This window comes from Eurosta solidaginis, chromosome 4 (assembly GCF_040869045.1).
Source record: "Eurosta solidaginis isolate ZX-2024a chromosome 4, ASM4086904v1, whole genome shotgun sequence".
NCBI lineage: Eukaryota > Metazoa > Arthropoda > Insecta > Diptera > Tephritidae > Eurosta > Eurosta solidaginis.
Window position 1 is genome coordinate 126,031,116 of NC_090322.1, and position 23,124 is coordinate 126,054,239.

General features: G+C 38.8%; 2 protein-coding genes across 21 annotated transcripts in view; both read left to right on the forward strand.

Annotated features, from left to right (window-relative positions):
- LOC137250287 (signal recognition particle subunit SRP54-like) overlaps positions 1 to 23,124 on the forward strand; it is a 53,129-nt gene that overhangs the window by 8,458 nt on the left and 21,547 nt on the right. The window lies entirely within an intron of this gene.
- LOC137250289 (protein THEM6) overlaps positions 12,127 to 23,124 on the forward strand; it is a 39,775-nt gene continuing 28,777 nt past the window's right edge. Inside the window, exons 1-2 of one of the 16 annotated variants that reach the window (XM_067782836.1) lie at positions 12,127 to 12,265; positions 13,794 to 14,197. In XM_067782836.1, the coding sequence (XP_067638937.1) occupies positions 14,047 to 14,197 (151 nt within the window). In that variant the 5' untranslated portion in view covers positions 12,127 to 12,265; positions 13,794 to 14,046. Of the gene's footprint in view, positions 12,266 to 12,390; positions 12,969 to 13,218; positions 14,198 to 23,124 lie in introns of those variants that run through there. The other 15 variants (XM_067782830.1, XM_067782832.1, XM_067782829.1 and 12 more) reach the window with 15 other exon arrangements.

The window sequence follows — 23,124 nt, forward strand, 5'->3', positions numbered from 1 at the left end:
ATGAGGTCTACATCTTCGTTGATGTAGAACCTCTTGTCTGCCAAAACCAAGTCTGGGAATGCCTGCATAGTCATGACGTTGATATGGCAGGATGGAAGATTCCCAGTGAGTTTGGCTAGGACTAGAACGGGTGTAGTCAGGCTGAAGCAGGCATCCACTGGTGAACGTAATTCAATTTTGGATGCTTCTTTCACCTGAGCCGACACCGAATTTGTGATGCCTGAAACTTGGGCATGCATTTTTCTCGCTGGCAAATTGATTCTGCGTTTCAGTCTTTCAGTTATAAAGGAACATTCAGACCCTGAATCAATTAATGCCCGTGCGGAGAAGTCGGTACCATTATGGCGAATGTGTACGCGAGCAGTTCCTAATAGCACGCCTGTGCTGGAATTGGCATGACAGGATTTTACATTCTGGTTCGCAGATTGTCGCGCCTGTGCCGAAGTTGTTGGGCTATTATCCGCATCTTTGAAAGGATTGCGTACAGCCGTGTGCTGAGATGTATCCGCATGCAGGAGCGTGTGGTGACGAGAGTGGCATTTGGAACAGTTGTAGGAACTGGTGCACTTCGTCACGGTGTGTCCTGGGGATAAGCAATTCAGGCAGCCACTTGTGGATTTTATAAATTTAATCCTTTCTATTGGGGTTAAGTCGCAGAAGCGTGAACAGTTGCGTAATCTGTGTTCAGGGGATTTACACATTTTACAAATTGATTTTATTGTTTGCTTGGATACTTTCGTTTGAAAAGCACCAAGTCTTTTCGTAGGGGTTTCCGTTGATTGTCGCGACGCGTTTGGTTTTTGCACTTTCGAAGTGGCATGCCCTGTAAAACCAGACACTGTTTCAAGTGTCTGAAACCGATTAGACAGGAATTTATCCATATCCTCCCACTTGGATATGTCCATTTTATGGTCTATACTTTGCTCCCAAAGAGCCAGCGTGCTCTCTGGTAACTTGGTTGAGCATAGATAGGTCAGGATTGCATCCCAATTGGAAGTGTCAATTTTGTGGCATTTGAGGGACGAAATACAATTATTTATATCATTTTGCAGCTTTTTTATTGAACTGCCACACTCACTTTCTACCTTTTTTAAGTTAAATAAAATTTGTAGTTGTGTGTTAACTAAGATACGTTTGTTTTCGTATCTTTCACACAAGTTTTTCCAGGCCATCTCGAAACCTTCATTTGTGAGAGGGCATTTTTTTACGATATCTTTTGCTTCGCCCTGCGTTTTGTTGTTGAGATGGAATAACTTTTCCACCCCTTTCAAACTAGAATTGTTTATATAAATTGCCGTGAAAAGGTCGCGAAAAGTTGGCCAAGACAGATAATCCCCTTTAAAAACTTCCGTGTCGCAAGCAGGGAGGCGAATTTTATGCCCATGAGGTTCTTGCTCAGGGTTGACGTTCTTTTCATCCTTCTTGTATTTTTCTGCCTCAGCAGATATAGACGCTGAACATCGCACGTAGATTGCGTATGCTGCCTTTTGTTTCTTTCTGATCGCCATAACGTCATCCGCTGACACCTCATCAGATCCCAATAGCGAATCAAACGCAGACTTTACCTTCTTCCACAAGAGCCGCAACTCTTCCTGCTGTATTGCAAGGGTGTGTTTGCTATGGTCGCTCTCCGGAATAAGGCTGTAATCTTTATCAAACTCTGCGATTGATTCTGCTAAACGGATGTAGGTTTCCATTGTTTTATTTACGTTTATTAACGAGAAAATTGCCGAATAGAGAAATAGAACGCTTTAGAGTAAAAAATACCTGCCCAGTAAATAAACACTATTGAGACTCAACGCTTTATTATTTATTTTTATATTGCAGACTTTTTGTCTTGGTAGCGACAACGAAAAGGGTTTATTTTATGGACTTTTTGTCACAGCAGCGACAACCAAAAGGGTTTATTTTTGAACTTTTCTGTCTCAGTAGCAACAACAAAAGGGGGGACCACTCGCCACGTCCACAGATAAATGAGTGTATTGTGAACAAATGACAAAGTGCGTGCGATATTGCTAATGAAAATCGAAAAATAACCAGAAAAAAAGTGAAGAAAGAAATAAATTTTTTACAAGAAGTGAGCGCCTGAATTAATTTAATTGGAATTAATGTGTTTGTGATGTGCCAAAAAAACAACAACAAACTTATTCGGTATTGTGCGGAAAGTGAGGTTAGGTTAACCTCTTCCTTGTGTTGTGTCTGGAAAACCTTACCACTGGTGGGGGGATAGACCAGATAATCACAAGGATCGAAATAAACTTAATAAACCAAGTGAGTTAATTTTTGAAATTGGAAAGAAAAAATTGGTGCTCACTAAATAACTTCACTTTTTCACTTCTTTTTTGATTTTAATTTTTTCGCGCACTACACGGGTCTTTTTTTTTGTTTTTTTTTATTTATTTTGCAAAAAAAAAATAACACTCAAAAAAAAGTGGCAAGAAATATAACACTTACTTCTTATTGGTTTTTGTGCCAGAAAATTTGATTGTGCTGTGCTGTGGTTGGCGAATATGCTGTGGCTCTGGTCACCTATGTACAATAAACTCCAACTTTTTCCTTGTCAATTTTCGGCTGCTAATATCGTGTTGTATAATATGTAACTTCCAAACTTCTTTGTTATGTTCTGCTGGGATATGCTTCGGCCAATAAATTTTTTGTAGGCAAAATTGGCAAATTTTATAGTACGCAAATGTGCTGTGTTGTGGACTGTATATATAAAGAGGCGCTTTTAGTTCCTGGTGAGGAGGACCAATGTTCGGCCTGGGTGCGTCTGGAACCGGCAGTGGGTAGGCGCACACGGGTCGATCTTGGAGTGGATGGTTCGCTCAAAAGAAATAAATAAAAACACAGGAGGAATTCCTCGTTATAAAATAATACTTTAATTTAGAGTGATGGGAAGATATACAGTGTTGATACAATATTACCTTGGCGCTTTAAGTGACGATGGTGATCCTTGCGATGTGTGCTGGTTGGCGGTCGATCGAAAAAGAGACCGGTTATCCCGTTGAGGACAACCGCTAAGCCGCGAAAAAGTCCTCTGGTATTAAGGAGGGGAAAAAAAGCCACACACACAACAGCCCCCACATATACGTGCATGGGTGCTGACAACCCGCACACACACGTGCATGCGTATGAAACGCATGCATGTGCATGCATGCACACAAATGCGGCGTGAGTGTGGGTGGCTGGAAATATTATTAAAACGTTAGGGAGGGGCGCCGTCAATCAGATAAAAGTTAGGCATTGGGCCTAAACAAAGGGCATTGGACTTTCACACTAGTTTGGAACGTAGCTCAATGGAATGAGCGGAAGCACGGCGAACTGAACTACCATCTCACGCAGATAATGAGTGGACATGGCGGTTTCAAAGAGTATTTATGGAAGCGTAGGATAGAGGAAGATCCTCATTGCCCAATGTGTACCACAGAGTTAGAAAACGCAGAACACGTCATGTTCTACTGCCCCCGTTTCCACGAAGAAAGACTCACCTTGCATGGATTCTTTGGGGAGGAACCTACCACGAGAAATTTAGTTTCACATATGTGCAACAGGAAAGAATGCTAGACTGCAGTGAGCAAAATGGCATTTATAGTAATGACACGCCTGATGGATGCTGAGAGGGAGCGCAGAGAAATGCGTATGCGAAGCAGTCGCGATTAAATGGACACTCAGAGCAAATAGCGGGAACCTGGACGCAGGGACAACAGTAGGCTCTTAAAAAATGAGAAATATGGAACGCCACCCTGAAGTAATGCGAAAGTGGTGCCGGGGTGGGCGACGGTTCCAGAACGGGGCTGTTTTTTAGTCTACGGACACACGGTTGCTGCGACGGCAGCAATTATGGTGCATTAGGCATTTTTCAGCCTCCCCGCAAAAAAAAAAAAAAAAAAAAAAAAAGACTCTTCCCAGACTGGTCCGAAAATATTAACCTTGTCCCATTCCTAAGGCCAGACTGGTGGCAGACTGATCCAAAAGTACAGAGTTTTTAGGGTGGGACATGCTCCCAGTTTTCCATACAAAATGTGGTCCAGAACTGGTATATCCATACTACTCTACGGATCTAATAGATGAAATCATTCATCTCAAAGCAATCCACTTAGCAAATTTGGGATGTGATTCGCTGCTATCAACTTCTGAACAAATTTCATGACTTGAAGATGGAAGTATTATATCCGAACATCTGCATAGCATTAAGAATATTTTGAACACTTACAGTCAGTGGGGCTGAAGGGGAGCGTTCGTTTAGTCTATTGTCCCGCATTGTTGGAACTGTTGCCGCCGCCCTTGAACTATATATGTACATATGATATGTTCAACTTAATCTTATAATAAATATTTCAAGGTACCTATTTGACAATAAATATTTAAATATCAAGAAATTAAAACTATGTATTTTGGAGTATCATATGTTTACAAATTCAGTCTTCAGTTATTAAGATAACTATTAGAAAAGATATTCACCTTTACAAAAATTCAATTTTTAATTACTCTCATACAACTTTAACTTTTAATAATCGAAAAAGTTTACTTTGAATTACAATCATCAAAAATTTACTTTAAATTTTTAACTTCGCAAAGTTTACTTAACATTTTTAATTATTAAAAAATATTAACTTTACAATTTAATTTTGAAAGTCTATCTCGAAAAATTTAATGTTTTTACAAACTTGAGTAATCGAGATAAATATGAAAAAATACGAAAACCTTATAAATATTACGCCTTTTCTGATGATGACTCGCAAAACAAAGCCCCTTTTGTAGGTAAGAGGCACAGTCTGGTTACGGGTCGAACGTACTCTCCATTTCTTGTCTTCACGGTTACGACGCGCACGTTTCCATCGCTACCAGGGTGACAACGAATTACCCTCGCAAGTGTCCACTTCGTAGGTGGAGTTCGTTCATCAAACAAAGCTACGACATCTCCTTCTTCGTAGTTGCGTGCGGATCTAAACCATTTAGTTCGACGTTGTAAATTTAGCAAGTATTCATCACGCCATCGGCGCCAAAAATGTTGTCGCATAGAAGAGATTAAATGCCATCGCTGAAGTAAATTTCCACAGAACCCTTGACCCTCAGGTTCTGGGATCGACTTCAGCGGCTCGCCGACGAGGAAATGGCCAGGCGTTAAAGCTTCAAGATCGGTTGCGCTTGTCGGATCAGCGCATAAGGGGCGGGAATTGACGCATGCTTCGACTTCGGTCAGCAGAGTGCTGAATTCTTCGAAAGACAGTAATTTACCTTCTAGAACGCGTTTAATATGGTATTTTATACGCTTGATACCGACTTCCCAATATCCGCCCATATGAGGCGCGATTGGCGCGTTAAAGTGCCACTCTATGTTGGAGTCAGCGAAAAACGATCGCAACTTCTCATCTGCCATACACTTCTCATATCTCTCGCGCAATTCTCTGTCAGCGCCAACGAAGTTCGTACCGTTATCAGAGTACATTGCTTTGCAATAACCTCGACGGTTGATAAAGCGTTTGAATGCGTTGAGAAAGGCACTTGAGGACAAATCTCCAACAAATTCCAAATGCATAGCACCAGTACACATGCATATAAACGACGAAATGTAGCCCTTTGTTGACTTTGACCCTCTTCCATGTGCAAATTTGTAAGTATACGGACCAGCGAAATCTACAGCTGTGCGCGTGAAGCATCGAGCATAAGTGATGCGAGACGAAGGAAGATCGCCCATCGACTGGACGGATGTATTGCGGTTCAAGCAAGTGCATTTAACGCACTTATGGTATATGCTTCTAATCATATTACGGGCACCAATTACCCAATAGCGGTGTTGAAGAACGACAGTCATTACGCGTGGCCCAGCGTGTAGGATATACTTATGTATGTCAGATATTATTAATTTCGACAGCGGTGAATTTTTTGGTAAGATAATAGGGTGTTTGGCGTCAAGCGCGACATCTGCAGATTTTAGGCGACCTCCGACCCTTAAAACACCTGACGGATCAAGATAAGGCTGCAGACGCAACAAGATACTTCGCAAGGAAATCGGTTTTTTCTCCCTGCGATGAAAAATCTCATTAGTAAAATACATACTTTGGGTATATTTAATTAAACGTAGTTCGGCTGCAGCTAACTCTTGACAAGTAGGAGTACCATCTTTGATTTTTGGTGCGCGGTTCTTACTAGCGCGAGTATTGTGAATGAACCTTAATACATATGCGATAACCCTCCGTAGTTTTGAAAATGATGAATATTTAGTCATGATTGACCAGCACTCCTCGGGTACCGTTATGTGAACGGCAACCTTCTTGCGTAGACCAAGTTCAGTTAAATGCGGTCCTGGCGTAGATTGCTTCCAAAACTGATCTTCGCTGTACAAAAAGTCGGGACCCGACCACCACAGCTGATGTTGTATAAGTTCTTGCGGCGTTAAACCTCTTGATGCGCAATCTGCCGGATTGCGTTCTGAGCGTACATGGTGCCAGCACTCTGGTGGTAGAATTCCCTGTATGTCGGCCACACGATTCGCAATGAATGTTTCCCATCTACTTGGGTAAGCTTGCAACCATGCCAGAGTAATAGTTGAATCAGTCCATGCGTATAGCGGGTAGCGAAGTTCGTCCCAACTTTGTAGTATACTTCGTACAAACTTACACGCGAGATGAGCTGCGCAGAGCTCCAAACGCGGTAATGTGGTAGACTTAATTGGCGCTACTTTGGTTGGCCGAAATCAGGGAAACCGTGACTTGTCCGTTGCTATGTACTGTACGCGCGTATATGACGGCGGCATAGGCTCGTTCCGATGCATCTGAGAAAACGTGAAGCTCAGTTGCTGATTCAGAGGTTTTACAGCCAACCCAACGAGGCACCTTTAGATCCGTTAAACTTTGTAGCTCCGATCGATGTTCACACCAGAGTTCCGCTAATTTATCAGGTATTAGTTCGTCCCAACCGACCTCGGCGCGCCAGATGTCCTGAAACCACATCTTGGATTTGATCGTGGTGGGTGCGAGCAAGCCTAAAGGGTCGAACAGCGTGCTAGCATCGGATAAAAAAGCTCTCTTGTAGCAAGCCTAGGTGGTTCCTTAAGGTTGATTGCAAAATTGAAATAATCATCGTACGTGTTCCACATGAGGCCGAGAGCGTGAACATCTTTACTTTCAGCGATGTAATGAGCAATGTTCTCGGAAGCGCTAGGGATAGTGCTGGTAAGCTCCCCACAATTTGAAGCCCACTTGCGAAGTTCAAACCCACTACCAAGGAGGATTTTGGAGACATTTTGTTGCAGGGACTGAAGCTCATCAACACTCGAAGCGCCGGTTAAAAGATCGTCCATATAAAAATCCCTTCGTATTATTGCAGCGGCATTTTCGCATATACTTGTTGAATAACGTGGACTTTGCTGAAGTGCCTTGACAGCCAAATGTGATGCGGCGGCGACCCCGTACGTTACCCGAAGCATCCTGTAGTCTTGAATGGGATGCGATGGATCACTCCGCCAAACAATCCGTTGCAGGTCTACGTGTTTCGGTGAAACACATACCTGACGGTACATTTTTGCAATGTCCGCAGTGACGGCATAACGGTGGGTTCGGAAGCATAAAAGTATACAAACCAAGCTCTGTTGCAGTTGCGGACCGACAAACAGTGAGTCGTTGAGAGAGTTCCCATTTGTTGTCTTAGCGGATGCGTTGAAGACGACTCTTAATTTGGTCGTAACACTCGACTCCTTAATCACGGGGTGATGGGGCATATAATATGTGGATTTCGACGTTTCAACAGCAGCTTCCATGTGATTCATGCCTATGAGCTCTTGCATAAACTCATTGTAACTGGTACGTAAATCTTTATCGGCGGAGAGTTTCCTTTCTATGCGTAAGAGGTTACGAACCGCCTGGTTTCGAGACTCTCCAAGGGGTAGGTCGGGCTTTAGCGGTAATTCGACGATGAAACGGTTGTCCGGTGATCTGGTATGCGTTGCTTCGAAGTGCTCTTCACAAAATTGTTCCTCCCTTGTTAGATACGTTTTCTCCGGTGCGTCTTCCAATTCCCAGAGCCTCGTTAAAGCGCGTTCGAGTTGCACCTCACAAAAATAATTTTGGAAACATGGCGTTGATGGATTGTCTACACTTCCAAAGATCGTCCAACCGAACACTGTGCGTTGAGTTGTAGGCATCCCACATGGACCCTTTCGAATCTCCGAGCAAACTAGCGTCTCCATTACGTCCATACCTATTAATAGATCAATAGGACCAGGCCTCATAAACTGCGGGTCTGCTAGGGTCAACCCTTGGATATGTGGCCACGAAGTTATACTCACGGTTTGAGTCGGTAAATTTCCGGTGATTTTTGGTAAAATTAATGCATTGATAGCGTAGCATTGGTCAGAAAAGTTCGATGATAGTGACAGCGAAACTTGACCTCTAGCGCGTCCTCCCTGCGAGGACCCAATGCCCGTAATTATGGCGGTAGATGAGCTCCTACGTAAGCCCAAACGTCGGACACACGACTCAGTTACGAAGGAGGCGTGCGAACCAGAGTCAAACAGCAAACGAGCTTGTTGAAAGCGACCAGAACAATCTCGTACCTTAACGAGAGCCGTAGCCAACAATATAGTTTTGCTCTCTGGTAGCGGATCAACATTCGTGTCTAAACACGAAGACACACATTCAGGGGCGGGGTTATCGGTCGAAAAAGCGATTGCGGAAAGAGCGGTGGTGCTATTCCCTGAAGTGTTATTTGCGGCGGCGTAGTTCAATGTTGTTTGTTGGTTTTCAGCGGTGTCGGTACTGTTGGTTGCTGCTGGCGTTCCATGTAATAGCGTGTGATGGCGTTGGCAACACTTGCGGCATGACGAAGAACTATTGCAACGAGGTTTATAATGCCCCGAACCTAGGCAATTTATGCAAAGATGTGACCGCTTAACAAACTTTGATTTAGAGGTAGGATCAAGGCTGATGAATTTATCGCAGCTATAAACCTTGTGCGCACCCTTGCAACAAGGGCAGCTATTTGTGTTGGGATCAGACATAGCATGGAAAGCTTTGGTGTGTTTGTTAGCAGTAATGGGTTTACTTGGTTGTAATGGCGTTGCTGCTGACAGCATAGACAGGGATGTACATCGAGTCTCAAGAAATGTAGTTAACTCCTCAAATGTTGGCGGTGCATCAGTCAAAAGCGACAGCTCCCACTGCTTCCTTGTTTCAAAAGATAATTTACATACTATTTCATGGACGAGCCAGTCGTCCCAGAACTCAACAGGGCGGCCTAATGCCTTGAGCTCGCGAACATGCTGCTGATATGGGTTCAGAACTGCTTTAATTGCGCTGGCGGTGTCACTTGTCGCTTTGCGGACATCGGCCATTGCCTTGAAATGAGATTCGACGATAACTCGCATAATGTTGAACCGGGACTTGAGCAAGTCCCATGCTTCCTTATAATTGGCGTCACAGATTTTGAAACCGCTGACCACCTTCAACGCTTCCCCCTTTAAACAAATCCGTAAATAATGCATTTTCTGCCCGTCCGACAATGCAGCATTACCATCAACAAGTGAGCAAAAGGAATCATAAAAGCTGATCCACTCCGTTGAATCGCCCGAAAAAGATGGTAACTCAATTTTTGGTAAACGAATGGAGGCAGAAACTGTTGTAGAATGCGTTGCATTGTAAATTGGAGATTCTACACGACATTTGCGAACACGATTAAAATTGGATAGGGCCGATGCGTACCAAGTTTCGGCTTGAGTCCGTGTGCTCTCCTCAACTGCAGCGTTTTCTTTACCACACGAAGTGTCCACCTCATCTTGTGCAGCGTTGAATCGAGCCCATTGCTCATTCAAGAGTTGCAAATAACTTTCAACTTGATCTATGTCTACAGTTAATGCAACATCCGTGCTTTTGGTCATATAACGTTTGATTGCATTGAGCGCGGAATCGCGGGTTTTTACAAAGGCGGACATACTTTTAGGTATTACTAATATTCGAAGAGGTGTATGTGATTCTATTCGTAGAATGCCGATTTGTTACAAAAAAAATGCGAAAATGTAACTTTTGTATCAAAATTGCATGGGGGTATAAACGTATAAGCGGAGTCTGCTATTTAATATTGAATGCTCGCTTAGAGGGCAATTAAAAGTCGTATGAGTTGAACTTGTACGAAACACAAAGCATAAAAGGAATTTGCAATCCTTGTTAATATGTATATTTGTATGTGTGTAGAGGGCAAATGAAAGTCGTTTGGTACTTTTGGTACTTGCAATTGTAGAGTTGCGCCAAGATTATTGAATATATAAGCTATGTATATATGTATATAATATTTGCGGAATACTTGCGGTTTTTTAATTTATGCGGTGAAATGCTTTTCCTGGTGGATAATCCGGCTCGAAGGACCAAAAAATGTTGTGGCGGATTACTTCGCTTGTGCGGTGCGGGTGGACTTCTCCGGCTTAGCGGGAGTGGACTGTATGCGGTGGGTTTGTTACTCACAAATTGCAGGTAGCCAAAGGAAACTCAATAGATTTTGTTCACTTCACTTTAATTAGAACAATTTAGATTACTTGCAATAATACACTTTGAGTATAAATAATGTAAAAATTGTTGGACAAATAGAAGCACGGCGGTCGTGTCAGCAGCAAGATATATAAATCCAATAATAAAAGAACAAAGTAAGCAAACGTCAAAATGCAAAGTAGTGAGAAAAAAACCCCACCTTATCGACGTATATGATACACTACCATATCGGCACCTAGTTACCCCATTAACATTACGAAGAGATTCAAGACAACTTTAAGATCCAACATTGGCGTTGGAGTCCAGCCTTGCTCGCAGCATTAGTTTTGAATAGGTAATTTTCATATTTGCAGACCAACAAGCACGGAAGGTTTTCCTTGGCTGATTCAAGCTCTTAAAATGTACATATTTAGAAAAAGTTAATGTATGTAAGTAAATCAAACAATGAAATCTAACATTTCATTTATGTAAGTGCTCCAGTAAATTTTATTTTATATGAAATAAAACTGACAATGTGAATTGAAAAATTTATGTATGTTATGTTATTTTTTTACTGGATTAAGTTTTTTTTTTAGGGGGCCCGTAAACGCGAACTGTCCCAGGGGCCCGGCTCGGCTCTGCGGCCCTGTGCGCGCCTAGCGTAGAGAGTTACAAAGAAGCATACATACAAGTGAAGCTAAAATAAGCGTGTTAAAAAAGGTATTTGGTTCTGTTTTCGTCAAATTCGGCAACCACGGTTTCACATCTGCCAACGGCTTGAAATTAATTGGCTTATCTGTGGCTCCAAATTTGGTCATTTGAAGTACCAGGTTTCAAGAGCATGAAACCTAATTTATCTCGTCATGTTGTTCTTGTTGTGGCCATAAGGGTACTCCCCTTATGTCTTGGGGAGTGTTATCGATGTTAATGGTATTTTCCGGATGTTATTGTTGTTGTATTAACGATAAAGGCACTCCCCGAAGGCTTTGGGGAGTGTTTTCGAGGTTGATGGTACTTTGCCGGATATAGATCCGGTGCGTTCGGGTAACAAAGCACCATTAAGGTACTAGCCCGACCATCTCGAGAACGATTTATATGACCACATTAAATCTTCTAGGCCATCCCGCCCTCCCCACCCCCTAGCTCCATGAGAAACTCCGCTGTCAATGAAACAGGATTCGCCATGGGTAGGTGAGGTTGACAATTGGGTTGGAGAAGCTATATATTGCGATATCAACCCATTGAGAGGGTTGCGCCTCTACCTATGGGTTATAGTTATTAAGCTATCAGCAAAACCAACCTAAGTTATATAACTGAGAGAACATTTAGAGATGGAATGTCTTTAAATATTGACATTATCCTTGCCGCAGGTCAGTCAAGAGCGGAACACCCCTATCACAAGAGGAGAGGGCACCTTTTTGACATTGTCTTTTTGATATCTTTATTTTGCCTAGTTTACACTCGTTTTTTTTTTAATGGAATTAACTTAGACATCTGCCTCCCGTCCCACATGTTGCACACTCTCTTGTAGCAATGAAAGCGCAAGCGCTGATTCATCGAAGAAGCAAAACGTCAAAAATTTCATTGTCATAGTCCGGAAAGTGAAAATAGAAATTTACACATTGCATAGTAGTAGTTTCTTAGTTCTGAACGTGAAATGGTGTGCTTCAATAGTAAAAATTGTAAGATAGTTCAGCAGTTCACAAGGTCTTCTATTCGCCGTATGTGCTTTAATAAAGTTTTATATTGGAAGTCATTGAAACAATTAAAATCTTAAAATTTTACTTTCACTCCTGTGAATTATTCAAGTAAATAAAAAAAATATGAATTAAAAAAGAAGGAATCATGTAATTAGGCATGAACAGTTAATTTTACAAAGTGGCAAGCCAGAGAATTACCTAAATTTGATTTCTTCATGTTTATGTTGCATGCTTTTAGGCGTTTAAAGTGATATTCAAGCAAAAATACAACGAACCGAAAGCAAATATAAAAATATTGAAAAAGTGTAACTGAACAAATTAGTACACATTATTTTTATACATACAAAAATACATAAGCAAGCTGCTGCATGTTAAATGGGAATCTCGTTTATTTAGTTAGCAAAGTTGTAATGGGCTAAGCAATATCGAAGTGCGGTAGTGTAAAATGCAGCCATTGACTTTGAGTGTATTGCGTACTTTTGGCTATACAAAAGGCGCCCATACCACAAACATTAAAAATTAAATTGGCAGAGAAGTGAAAGGAATATGACCCAGTTTGAGGCAAAAAGTGTATAGAGTGAACACACACGCCCATACACACTGGTATACAACTGATATGAAATTCAGCCGGATGGAGCAAAATATGTGGTAAAAGGTGCAAGGACAATGAAATATTTTTGATTCAATAGTTTATAGAATGAATTAAGAGTGGCCTGAGGATTGTGCAATAAAAAAGTCGATAGTATAATAGATAATGTTGAATCCCCCACCAAATGCCAAATGAAGACAAATACACTGAAAAGTATACGACGTATGTAAATGAAATAAAATACTGGTCCATAAATGTAAATTTAAAAAGAAGAAGCAATATATTGACATAATTGGTGTATGTGTTTTGGAACAATTTTCCGTCATCCCTTGTTTAATTTGGTTAGGAGACAAAGCGATTTAGTCGTTGCGCCATCATCAGTGTCACTTTTGCTCTTTCGTTCTGAACGAAAACTGACACTGATGATAGCGCAACGCCGAAACCAATTTTTCTCCAAACCATATTTGACAAGGGATGACGGAAAACCGTTCCAATATACATAAATTATACACCCTGTCGGAAAATCAAAAAAACAAAATGAATATTGACATAAGTTGAAATAGTGTAAAATAAAATAAACATATAATAAAATAACATAACATAGCTAACCATAAGAAAACATTACGTACCCTAACATTACGCAATACAGCATATAGAACATTATATAATAAAGCAAAGCATTCCAACATAACATAAAATGGCATAATATAGTATATAAATAAATAAATGCAAGGCGCGATAGCCTTGCCGTATGCCATAATATGGCATAACATAACATTACATAATTTACAATAACAAAGAAAACATACATATTTTATGTAAAAAATTATTAAACATAACAAAACGATTTAAAAAAAACCGCCGTCTTAATCAAAAGTACAAACAAGCAAAATTGAAAGTGGAAAGGATAAGCCTACTCATTTGAACAAGTACTTAAGTTAAATGTGAGCTACTTTCTTAGCCATATAAATCAACTGACAGCTTCATAATTGTTTGTTCATTACAAAGAAGCCAACACAATACAAAACTAATTATGAATCCATTTAGGTACAGTTAATTGCTTACAAACATTCATCGCATTTAAACAACAAACAACAACTTATTGAAGGATAACTCATCATTATTATCATATAACCGTCGTTGCTGTAAATGAGTTAAAAACTATTAAGAGTGACACTTTCAATGTGACTACACAGTTGGACGCACGCATCATTGCATTAAACACATTTGCGTTCACATTTGCATTCACATTTGTACTACCTACATACCTTGTAAAAACAACAATCAGTAGCTTCCAGTTATGCTGCCTTGGTGGTGCTACGTGCTATTTGGTGGATTGGTGATTTATGTCCTCTTCGAGCTTCATTACTTTTTGCGTATGTGCCTTTGTGTGTTTTTAGCGCGTTTTATTAAGGGAAAATGTCATATTTTGGAAGCAACAACGGTCGGAGGTAAGGAACTGTTGAGTATGAAATTGTATTTATAAGTAGTACATTTTCGAAAAAATGTCCGGGTATCCAGTACTTGATGTTGAAATAAAAATACATGTTTTGTTTTGTTTGCGTAATCGGCGCTTAACCGTGTAAAAGGTTTTGGTCTTCCAACAAATTGCGTCGGTCGCTTGGTGAAAACAAAGGAACTTAAGTCGTTTTCCGCCTGGTGCCTCCAGTGGAGTGTGATCGCCATCTTCCTCTGCTTTTATAGGCAAATTCCGATCAGAATACCTTTTGAGCCAAAGCATTTTCATTTATTCACATACCAAGGTCAGGTAGTAACACATAATTGAATCGTAGTGCATGAGAGGACTTGCTTGGATAAGACTTGGCTTTTAATTTCGATACTTATTTCACAATATAAAACTGTTTTTTAAAAGCAGAAGAGGGTACCTGAGACCCTTACCATCCTTTGCTGGAAAAAGTTTACGAATTGGAAGAGAGTTCTCGGAGTTGCACTATCACAGAAAACGACTCTAGTTTTAGATTCGAATTCGCGAAGGCTAATTTTAATAAACTCAACCAAATTTTATCTACAGTAGTTTGGCCCAAATACGGTGCAGATATTGACAAAAACGTTTCTGACTTCAATGTCGTCATTCACGCTATTCTGGAAAGACATGTACCTAGGCGTAAACGTGTTTCCACTGAACTAGTCCAAATATGGTACACCAAAGAACTGAAATCTTTAAAAAACAAAAACTCGCGTTTCTTCAAGCTGTACAAGAAGACGGGTTCACACTCCGACTACTTGAAGTATTCTATACTGCGTCATAAATATTTTGAATTAAATAAAATGTGTTACAATACCTATCTCTGTGCGATGAAAAAGAAAATAACTTGCAATCCGCAAGCTTTCTACGATTTTGTAAACTCTAAACGTAGGGTTAAAGGGTTTCCTTCTGGTATGAAATACCGTGATTATTTCTCTAGCGACGATCAAGATATTGCTAACTTCTTTGAACAATTTTTCAAATCTAACTATTCCGCTGAATTAATTTCTTTGTCTAGTGAATACCCGTGTCAAATTACTCACTTAATGCAATTAATATTCCAGCAATAGCTCCAGAAGGGGTTTTTGCATATTTAACGTCTTTGAAGGAATCTTATAAATACGGTCCTGACCTAATTCCCACTAATTTTCTCAAAAAATGCGCTGAACACGTTTATCAGCACCTAACTGATTTATTCAACATGTCCCTAAAACATGACGCTTTCCCGCTGCTTGGAAGGAATCTTTTCTAATACTACTCCACAAAAACGGCAGTAGGTCATGTGTAGAAAATTATCGAGGAATTACAAAATTGTCTGCCATCCCAAAGGTATTTGAAGCCATTGTTACCAATCAGCTAACATTTTCCATTTCTACATTGATTACAGACTCTCAGCATGGACTCTATAAAGGCAAATTCTGTTCTTGCTATTTATTAATGATATCTGTACCACAATAAAATATTCAAAAATTTTAATGTACGCTGATGATGTAAAAATGTTTAGGTCCTATGCGTCTATTGAAGAACGTCCCTTGCTTCAAGCGGATTTAAACTGTCTTTAAAGTCTGTCCTCGTAACTGTCTGCGATGTTTCGTTTTTGTCTTCAATTTTTGTTGTTGTCTCGTCGCCATCAAGATGAAAGACATACTCTTCCACGTTAATTCCTTCAGCTTCCATTGCCTCTCGTAGTCGTGCCTGAAGTTCGAGTTTATTGCCGGTTGTGTTCAATCCACGGCTTTCCAACTCCTGCTTCAGTTGCTGGATCTTCAATTCACTCCACTTTGCCATGTCCTTGTTGTACTCGAAATCTTCGGAATTTATTCGACAATTCCTCTTCTGACACCAGTTGTAGCGAATTTAGTAAAACTCCGCTTATTTTACACCTTCTACTAACGTTCGTATCGCTAAGTTCTTGAATAAATAACTCCAACATTCAATAATGCAAAATGGTCTTTATTCAACTACTTTGAAAATACTTCACAATAACACTTATACTTCGCAACCAATAGCGTGCTTAAACCAAACTGATTTCTGCCTACTCAGCTTCCGCTCCTTTTATACTCTCTGTTGTCTCGTTCGCATACTTCTAGGCGTTTCTTCTGCTAGAATTTTATACTTAGTTACCAGCTATACCCGTCACGTGTGTATCTGTAGTATAAGAGAATTTTTACAAAATTTTGAACTAAGTTTGCTTAAACTCTAGTCAAATTTAAACCAGGCATGCTTAACGAACGAAACGATATCATTTCGTTACGATAATCAACGCTAATAAACGAAACGAAGTCACTTCGTTTCGTTTATTAACGTTAAGATCGTAAAATTAACGTAACGAAATGATATCGTTTCGTTCGTTAAGCATGCCTGATTTAAACTCTAGTTAAACTCCTGAGCAGTTTTTCAGTCACAGTTTAAGGCCGCCTATGGGGAAAGCTTTTTTGTATGGCAACATGGGTTTTTTATTATCAAGATAATTTGTAGATACGGCAACGATGGATTTTGTTTACCCAACAAACATGGAAAAAGTATTTATCTAGTTCCGAAAGTGATATCCAACATCATTATTTAATTATTCTTAAACCAGATAGTTCTCGAGTTGATATCGAACTTCATTCTCCAATCACTATTCAACCTTTGAGAATTTTTTTAAAATTTAGAGTTCTCGAGTTGATATCGAACGGTATTATCATTATCAAACTATTATCCAATCTTTTGTTGTTATATCGGCCTACTGATTTTAAGATCGCGGGTTCGAATCGAGCTCAAGGCCTAACAGCGGCGCCTAAACGTTGCCGATGAAGGAATTTAGCAGTTCCCGAAATGGATCTATACAACGAGCTTTGGCAGTTGTCTAAATTTTTTCTTTTTTCTATTCTAATTTAAAAATTTTTTCAATTAAGAAAAAATTTATCATAACAATAATAATGATAAAAAAATTATTGTTAGGGCTTGAGCTCGATTCGAACCCGCGATATTATCCAATCGTTGAGAGATTTTGGGAAATGTACAACTCTCAAAAGAATATCCATCACATTTCTCCAGTTGATATCCTATATTGGATTTCGAGTTAAGGTGGAGTTGCGAGAAATCTCCAAGGTGGTACCACCAAAACCAGCAGCTGTTTATTGTGATAATAACAGTTGGTTGACAGCAGTAATGAAGCGTAATTAATTAAAAAAGTATACATATTTTATTTTATTTTCGTGAAAATACTGTAGTATGGAATCTTATATTTGAGCCCAGTTAGAAAACCACATGTTGGGAATTGAACTTTTTCAACTTAAGTAATATCATATTTTGCTTTATAAAAAAATCCCTGAGTACGCTATGATCCTCGAGTTTAGCCATTCTTTCGAAACAGCTCTTGAGATTTTGGAAGTCTGCCTAGTTATCAACATGAGCTCTAATAGTACTCGAACGCAAATAAATAATAGATTAATTAGGGTTTAACCTTGCCAGACCGGCCGCTTAAGCTCAGCTTAAACTTCAGTTAAAGTACACTGAAAAACAGCAGAAAAAGTTTAAGCGTAGTTTAACTGACAAACTGAGTTGAGCTTGTACTGAAACCGGGCCTTAGATACTTTTAGCGATGGAGTTTAAGCGTTAGCGAACTTTGGAATTTAGGGCTGGAATTCTTTATCAATAGGCCGATAAAAACAAAAAAATCTATATATTTATAATAAAGCTATTAAAAAAAAAATAAACTTAGTGTTTTCTCAAAATATTGAAATTTGGAATTACGTACATCTGTTTACAATAACGCAAGTTAGTTCGATAGGAAATTATTTTTGCAAGTAAGTATTTTTTCTATTAGGTAAACTCTTTGGAATGGAAACAAAGAAAATTAAACGGTAAACAAGTTTTTAAAAAGTTTATGCCCAAAATTTCATGAGCAGCAGCATGACGGAACGATACAAGGTGGCAGTATGGGACAGCTGATTATAAACTTTTTTTATTTGATTTGATACATCAACTTCCGGCTCAGTACGATTTTGACATTTGTCCATCGAATTTACAAAAACAAAATACATGGAATTTTTATTTATGTTTGTAGATATATCACCATGCTGCCACCTTGTATCGTTCCGCCATGAGCAGCAGTTTTGCCTGCAGCGCTGCTAGTTTTGCTGCCGCTTGATTGCTTTGTATACACACGTGCAGCAATATCTACCTGCCAGCTCTATGCAGCGACTTATAAAGACTTGCATGAAGAATATAAAATATTATTTTTCAAACGCACCAAATATTGAATTTGTTTATCCCAATTCAATTTAAAAACACAAAAACTTAAAACAACTGTAATCACGGAAAATATTTATTTATTAGGCATTTTGTTTTGCGCTTGTTTGTGATTGCTTAGGTTGTTTGTCACCCAACACTGATTTAGTGCGGCAAATTTTTTTGAACAGGGCATGCAACGCGCTGCTTAATATGACGCGTCACATGTGTTTTGCGTAGCGTAAAGTAGGGTGTTTAAAATCTAGCTGCTCAGCAAAGATGCACTTATGCTTTGGGCTTTAAACTTTCCCGGTTTGGTTACGCAATATTTTGAGTTCAAACCAATCGTTTGTCGAGAGCAGACGTGCGTTAGAGCGAATTACAAGTGTATCACAGTGTTTATAAAAAAAAAAAAAAACAATATTTCTGGGCTAAATGAAATATATTATACCTAAAACAAAACTCTACAAACTAATATATAATGAGTGAAAAGGATAATAGTAAAAATCCCTTTGCAATTCTGGATAAACAATTAAACGAAATTATAAATAATAAAAAATATGAAATACCCGCAGTGCAAAATGCTGCTGGGCAAGTGAACTCGAGAAAAAGTGAAGTTCAAGGTGACACCGAACTAAACACAATAAAAAGCAACATATGCGAACTAGCAAATGAGAACACGAAAGCACAAAATAATGTGAAACTAACAAATGGAAAGAAACGTAAACAACAACACGGCGATCAATCTGACAGCATGGAAAGTGTAAGCGGAGTAGAGAACAGCCAATCAATGGCAGTGTTGCTGCAATCACTCTCTACCCAAATAAACGAACTAAAATCTGTAATAGCACGGCTTAGTACAGAAAAAGCAGCTCTTCAAGAAGAGAATGACCGCTTAAAAAGCAATAATAAAAACACAAATATGCAACAAAATAACCAAAAAAAACAATAGCACAGCACAAGGAACTGTGGAAATGGAACAAATGGAACAAGACAGCGTAGATGAAGTGAACTTTCCTTCGCTGCCTAGTACCTCAAGAAAAGCAGTCCAAGCTGATGTTCACCCAACCAAAAAGCAGATAAGCATTACACAACCCGTTCGGGAAAAACGCAAGTTAAAAAATAATCCACCTGTACTTATATGTTATAATATAAATCAGAAAGAGATCTCTAACAAATTGAAAATATTACTAAACCACAAAAACTTTGCATTTAACATTGTCAATAAAAATGTTACTCGCATAAATACATTTATTATAGAAGATTATAACAAAATTAAAAACCTTTTGACGCAAGAGGACATTAAGTTCTACACATTCACTCCTAATGAAGAAAAACCACACACTATTATAATAAAAAAATTGTCTTATGTATATGATAATGAAGAAATTCTTAACTATTTAAACGAACTCAACTTAGACATCAAGATTATTAAACTTGCAAAATATAAAAATGGAAACTGGTTGATTCAGCTCGACCATAAGTCGAATTTATCAGAGTTTTACAACATAAAATATATACTTAATTGTAAAATAAATTTTGAAAAATTAAAACCTATGCTGCCAACACAGTGTAGAAACTGTCAACGATATACACATGTGGCAAGCAATTGTAATATGCCATATCGTTGTGTTAAATGTGTTGAGTCACATGGCCCAGGTGAATGCAAAATTCCTTCCAAAGAAAATAATATCAAAGAATATGTTCGTACTAATCCTGAAACAGGCCAGCTAGTCAAAAACATAGGCATTCCGGTTAGTTGCATAAATTGTAAAACCGAAGGTCACCCTGCAAACTATACTAAATGTCCCAAAAGGCTTGAATTAATTAAACGCCTGAATGAGCGCAATGGCTTAGGAAATACAGCTGATGCCACACTAAACAAAAAACCTTTGTCGAGAGCAGTTATCTTTGATGAGTCCTCTCCTTCATACGCCTCAATTGCAGGTAACAATGGAAAACCTTACCCTAAGGTACAAAAAAGCGTTCCAAAAAAGACTAAAATTTATACCAAGCCTGCTCCTATTAAAAAAGTGACTGGTACTAAATTATTTCAAACCGTAGACAAAGAATGCAGTAGATTATTTGGTAGCAACTTATCTGGCTGCATGAAAAGAATAGACGCTTTCACAAAAACATACAAACAATTGAAAAATGATGACGAGAAGTCGATAGCACTATTTAGTCTACTAACTGAGCTAAGACTTAACAGTGGGTAGTAAAAACCTGAAATGTATATTTTTAAATGTTAATTCCTTAATATCTCGAGATAAAAGACATTACTTTAATTTATTTCTAAAAAATCACAACCCTGACATAGTACTGATAGCAGAACACCGACTTAGTCAACGACATGTGGTTAATTTTCGTGGCTATAACCTCATCAGGCAAGTTAACAAGGCGAAGGGTGTGAGTGGCAACAATCGCACTAGTAGTACGGCAACAGCTATATGTTTACGAGAAAACTACAAGTACAAAGTTATAAATCTAGGAGATACTATTCATTTAGAGAATATTGCACTTAAAATTTTCAAAACAAATGGTGAGGAAATTACGTTTGTAGCTTTATATAACCGCCCAACAGACCTACTAAAAACTAGTGACCTTAATATGGTGTTAAACTCTCTCAGTACAAGTAAAGTAGTCATGGGTGGAGACCTAAATGCTCGACATCCGGACTGGGGGGACTCATATACCAACCCCAATGGCAAAATTCTGAGTAATTGGCTTCAGCAATGTCCTACGATAAGGTTAATCCCAACAAAATTTCCTACTAGGATATCTAAAAGCTCAGCATCCTTTTTAGATATATTTTTAGTTACCCCATTTGTTGGAATTGATTTCGATGTGCCAAATGGGTATCGTGACTGTTTGAGAACACTTCCATTTGAATCGGATCACAGCGCAATTGAATTAAATATAATGTCAGATCATAACGTACTCAATTGTCAATTAGCTGAGAGGTTTAATTATGACAAAATTGATGTAAAAAGATTCAATGATGTGCTTTCAAAAAAACTTATCGAATATAATTTACCAATTAATCGTAATGCCACAGAAAAAGAAATCGATTTTAGTATCACAAATTTAAATTCTGCAATGGATGCGTCCATAAACTCTGGAGCGATACCAAAGGTGAAAGTTCGCAACCGTGGTCTCATAAACCTGTCACAGAATATTCTCGATCTTGTTGCGGAAAAAAAGCGTTTGCGCCGTGCTATTCATAGATGCGTTGATCCGCAACGTAAAACCACACTCGCAGCTATAGTTCGAAACCTAACTAAAATTATTAAAGAACAAATACAACTGAACGAAAACAAATACTGGTCTAACTATTTTGCGAAAATACGGATGAATAGCCAAACTTACAGAAAAATAAAAGGTCTGTGTGGTTTAAATGCCAAACAGCAAATTCCAGATTTAACAATAAGTTGTGACAGAGATATCGATTTTGATATACCTAATTTTGGAAACAGTGACACCATACTCGTACATGAAAATTTTCATAAAGTCAATATTTTTGCCCACTTCTTTGAAAAAGTTCATAAACAAAATGAACACATAGGTGGGGCTGAGTTTGCATCACATATTAAAACCTCTATAAGTGAACTGTGTGGGTGTAATAGCCCAATTGTTACGTTCGACAACAATTTAACTGCCGATGGTGAAATCCCCCATCATGATAATATACAAGTGTCCAATATAGACCTCAATATGTTCATAAAATCGGATGACATTGGCTGTTGCCTGCGTTTTAAAAATAATAAAAAAAGCTCCGGCGAGGATGGCGTGTCAAATTTTCTCCCAAAGAAAACGCCTCCTTTTTTCTGGAAATATGTTGCCTTGGTAATCAACCAATCTTACAATATAGGGTATTTTCCTAAAGAATGGAAAACAGCTAAGATTATGTGTGCGCCAAAGCCGAACTCCGACCCTAAATCTATAAATAACTATCGCCCAATATCACTTTTATCCAATATTAGCAAACTAATGGAGGAATACTTACTAGACAAAATCAAATCTCATGTTGAAGAACAAAAGATATTAAAGGACTATCAGTTTGGCTTTCGTCCCTCGCATTCCACATGTCATGCTTTGACAATACTATCTGATTTTGTATGTACCAATCTGAATAGGCGTCAAGCAAACATTGTCGTTAGTTTGGATCTTGAAAAAGCTTTTGATACCGCTTGGATAGAAGGTATAATTTATAAGATGTACAAAAAATTCAATTTTGATAAAAATTTTTGTAGAATGATATATACCTATCTTAGAGAACGATCATTCTACGTTGCCATTGACGACAACAACTCAATCATACGAAATGTAAGTGCAGGTGTGCCACAAGGCTCTTTGCTCGGGCCAATGTTGTACAACATCTTTCTTGCAGACTTTCCAGACCCACCAACAAAAGCTCACCCCGATTCCTGTGATATAAAAGTCCTTATATACGCAGATGACATTTTAGTTTTGGGATCTCAGAGGCACATAGCTAAAGCTAATGATGAAATGAACTTATACCTTAACAAACTAAATGAATACTTCTTGAAATGGAAAATAAAGATCAACACACGCAAGAGTGAATGCACGATTATTAAGGGATTGCGAAAAAATTTGTACCCAAATGCACGAAAATATGTTCCTCAAGTCAAAATAGGTGAAGAAAATGTTAGAGTA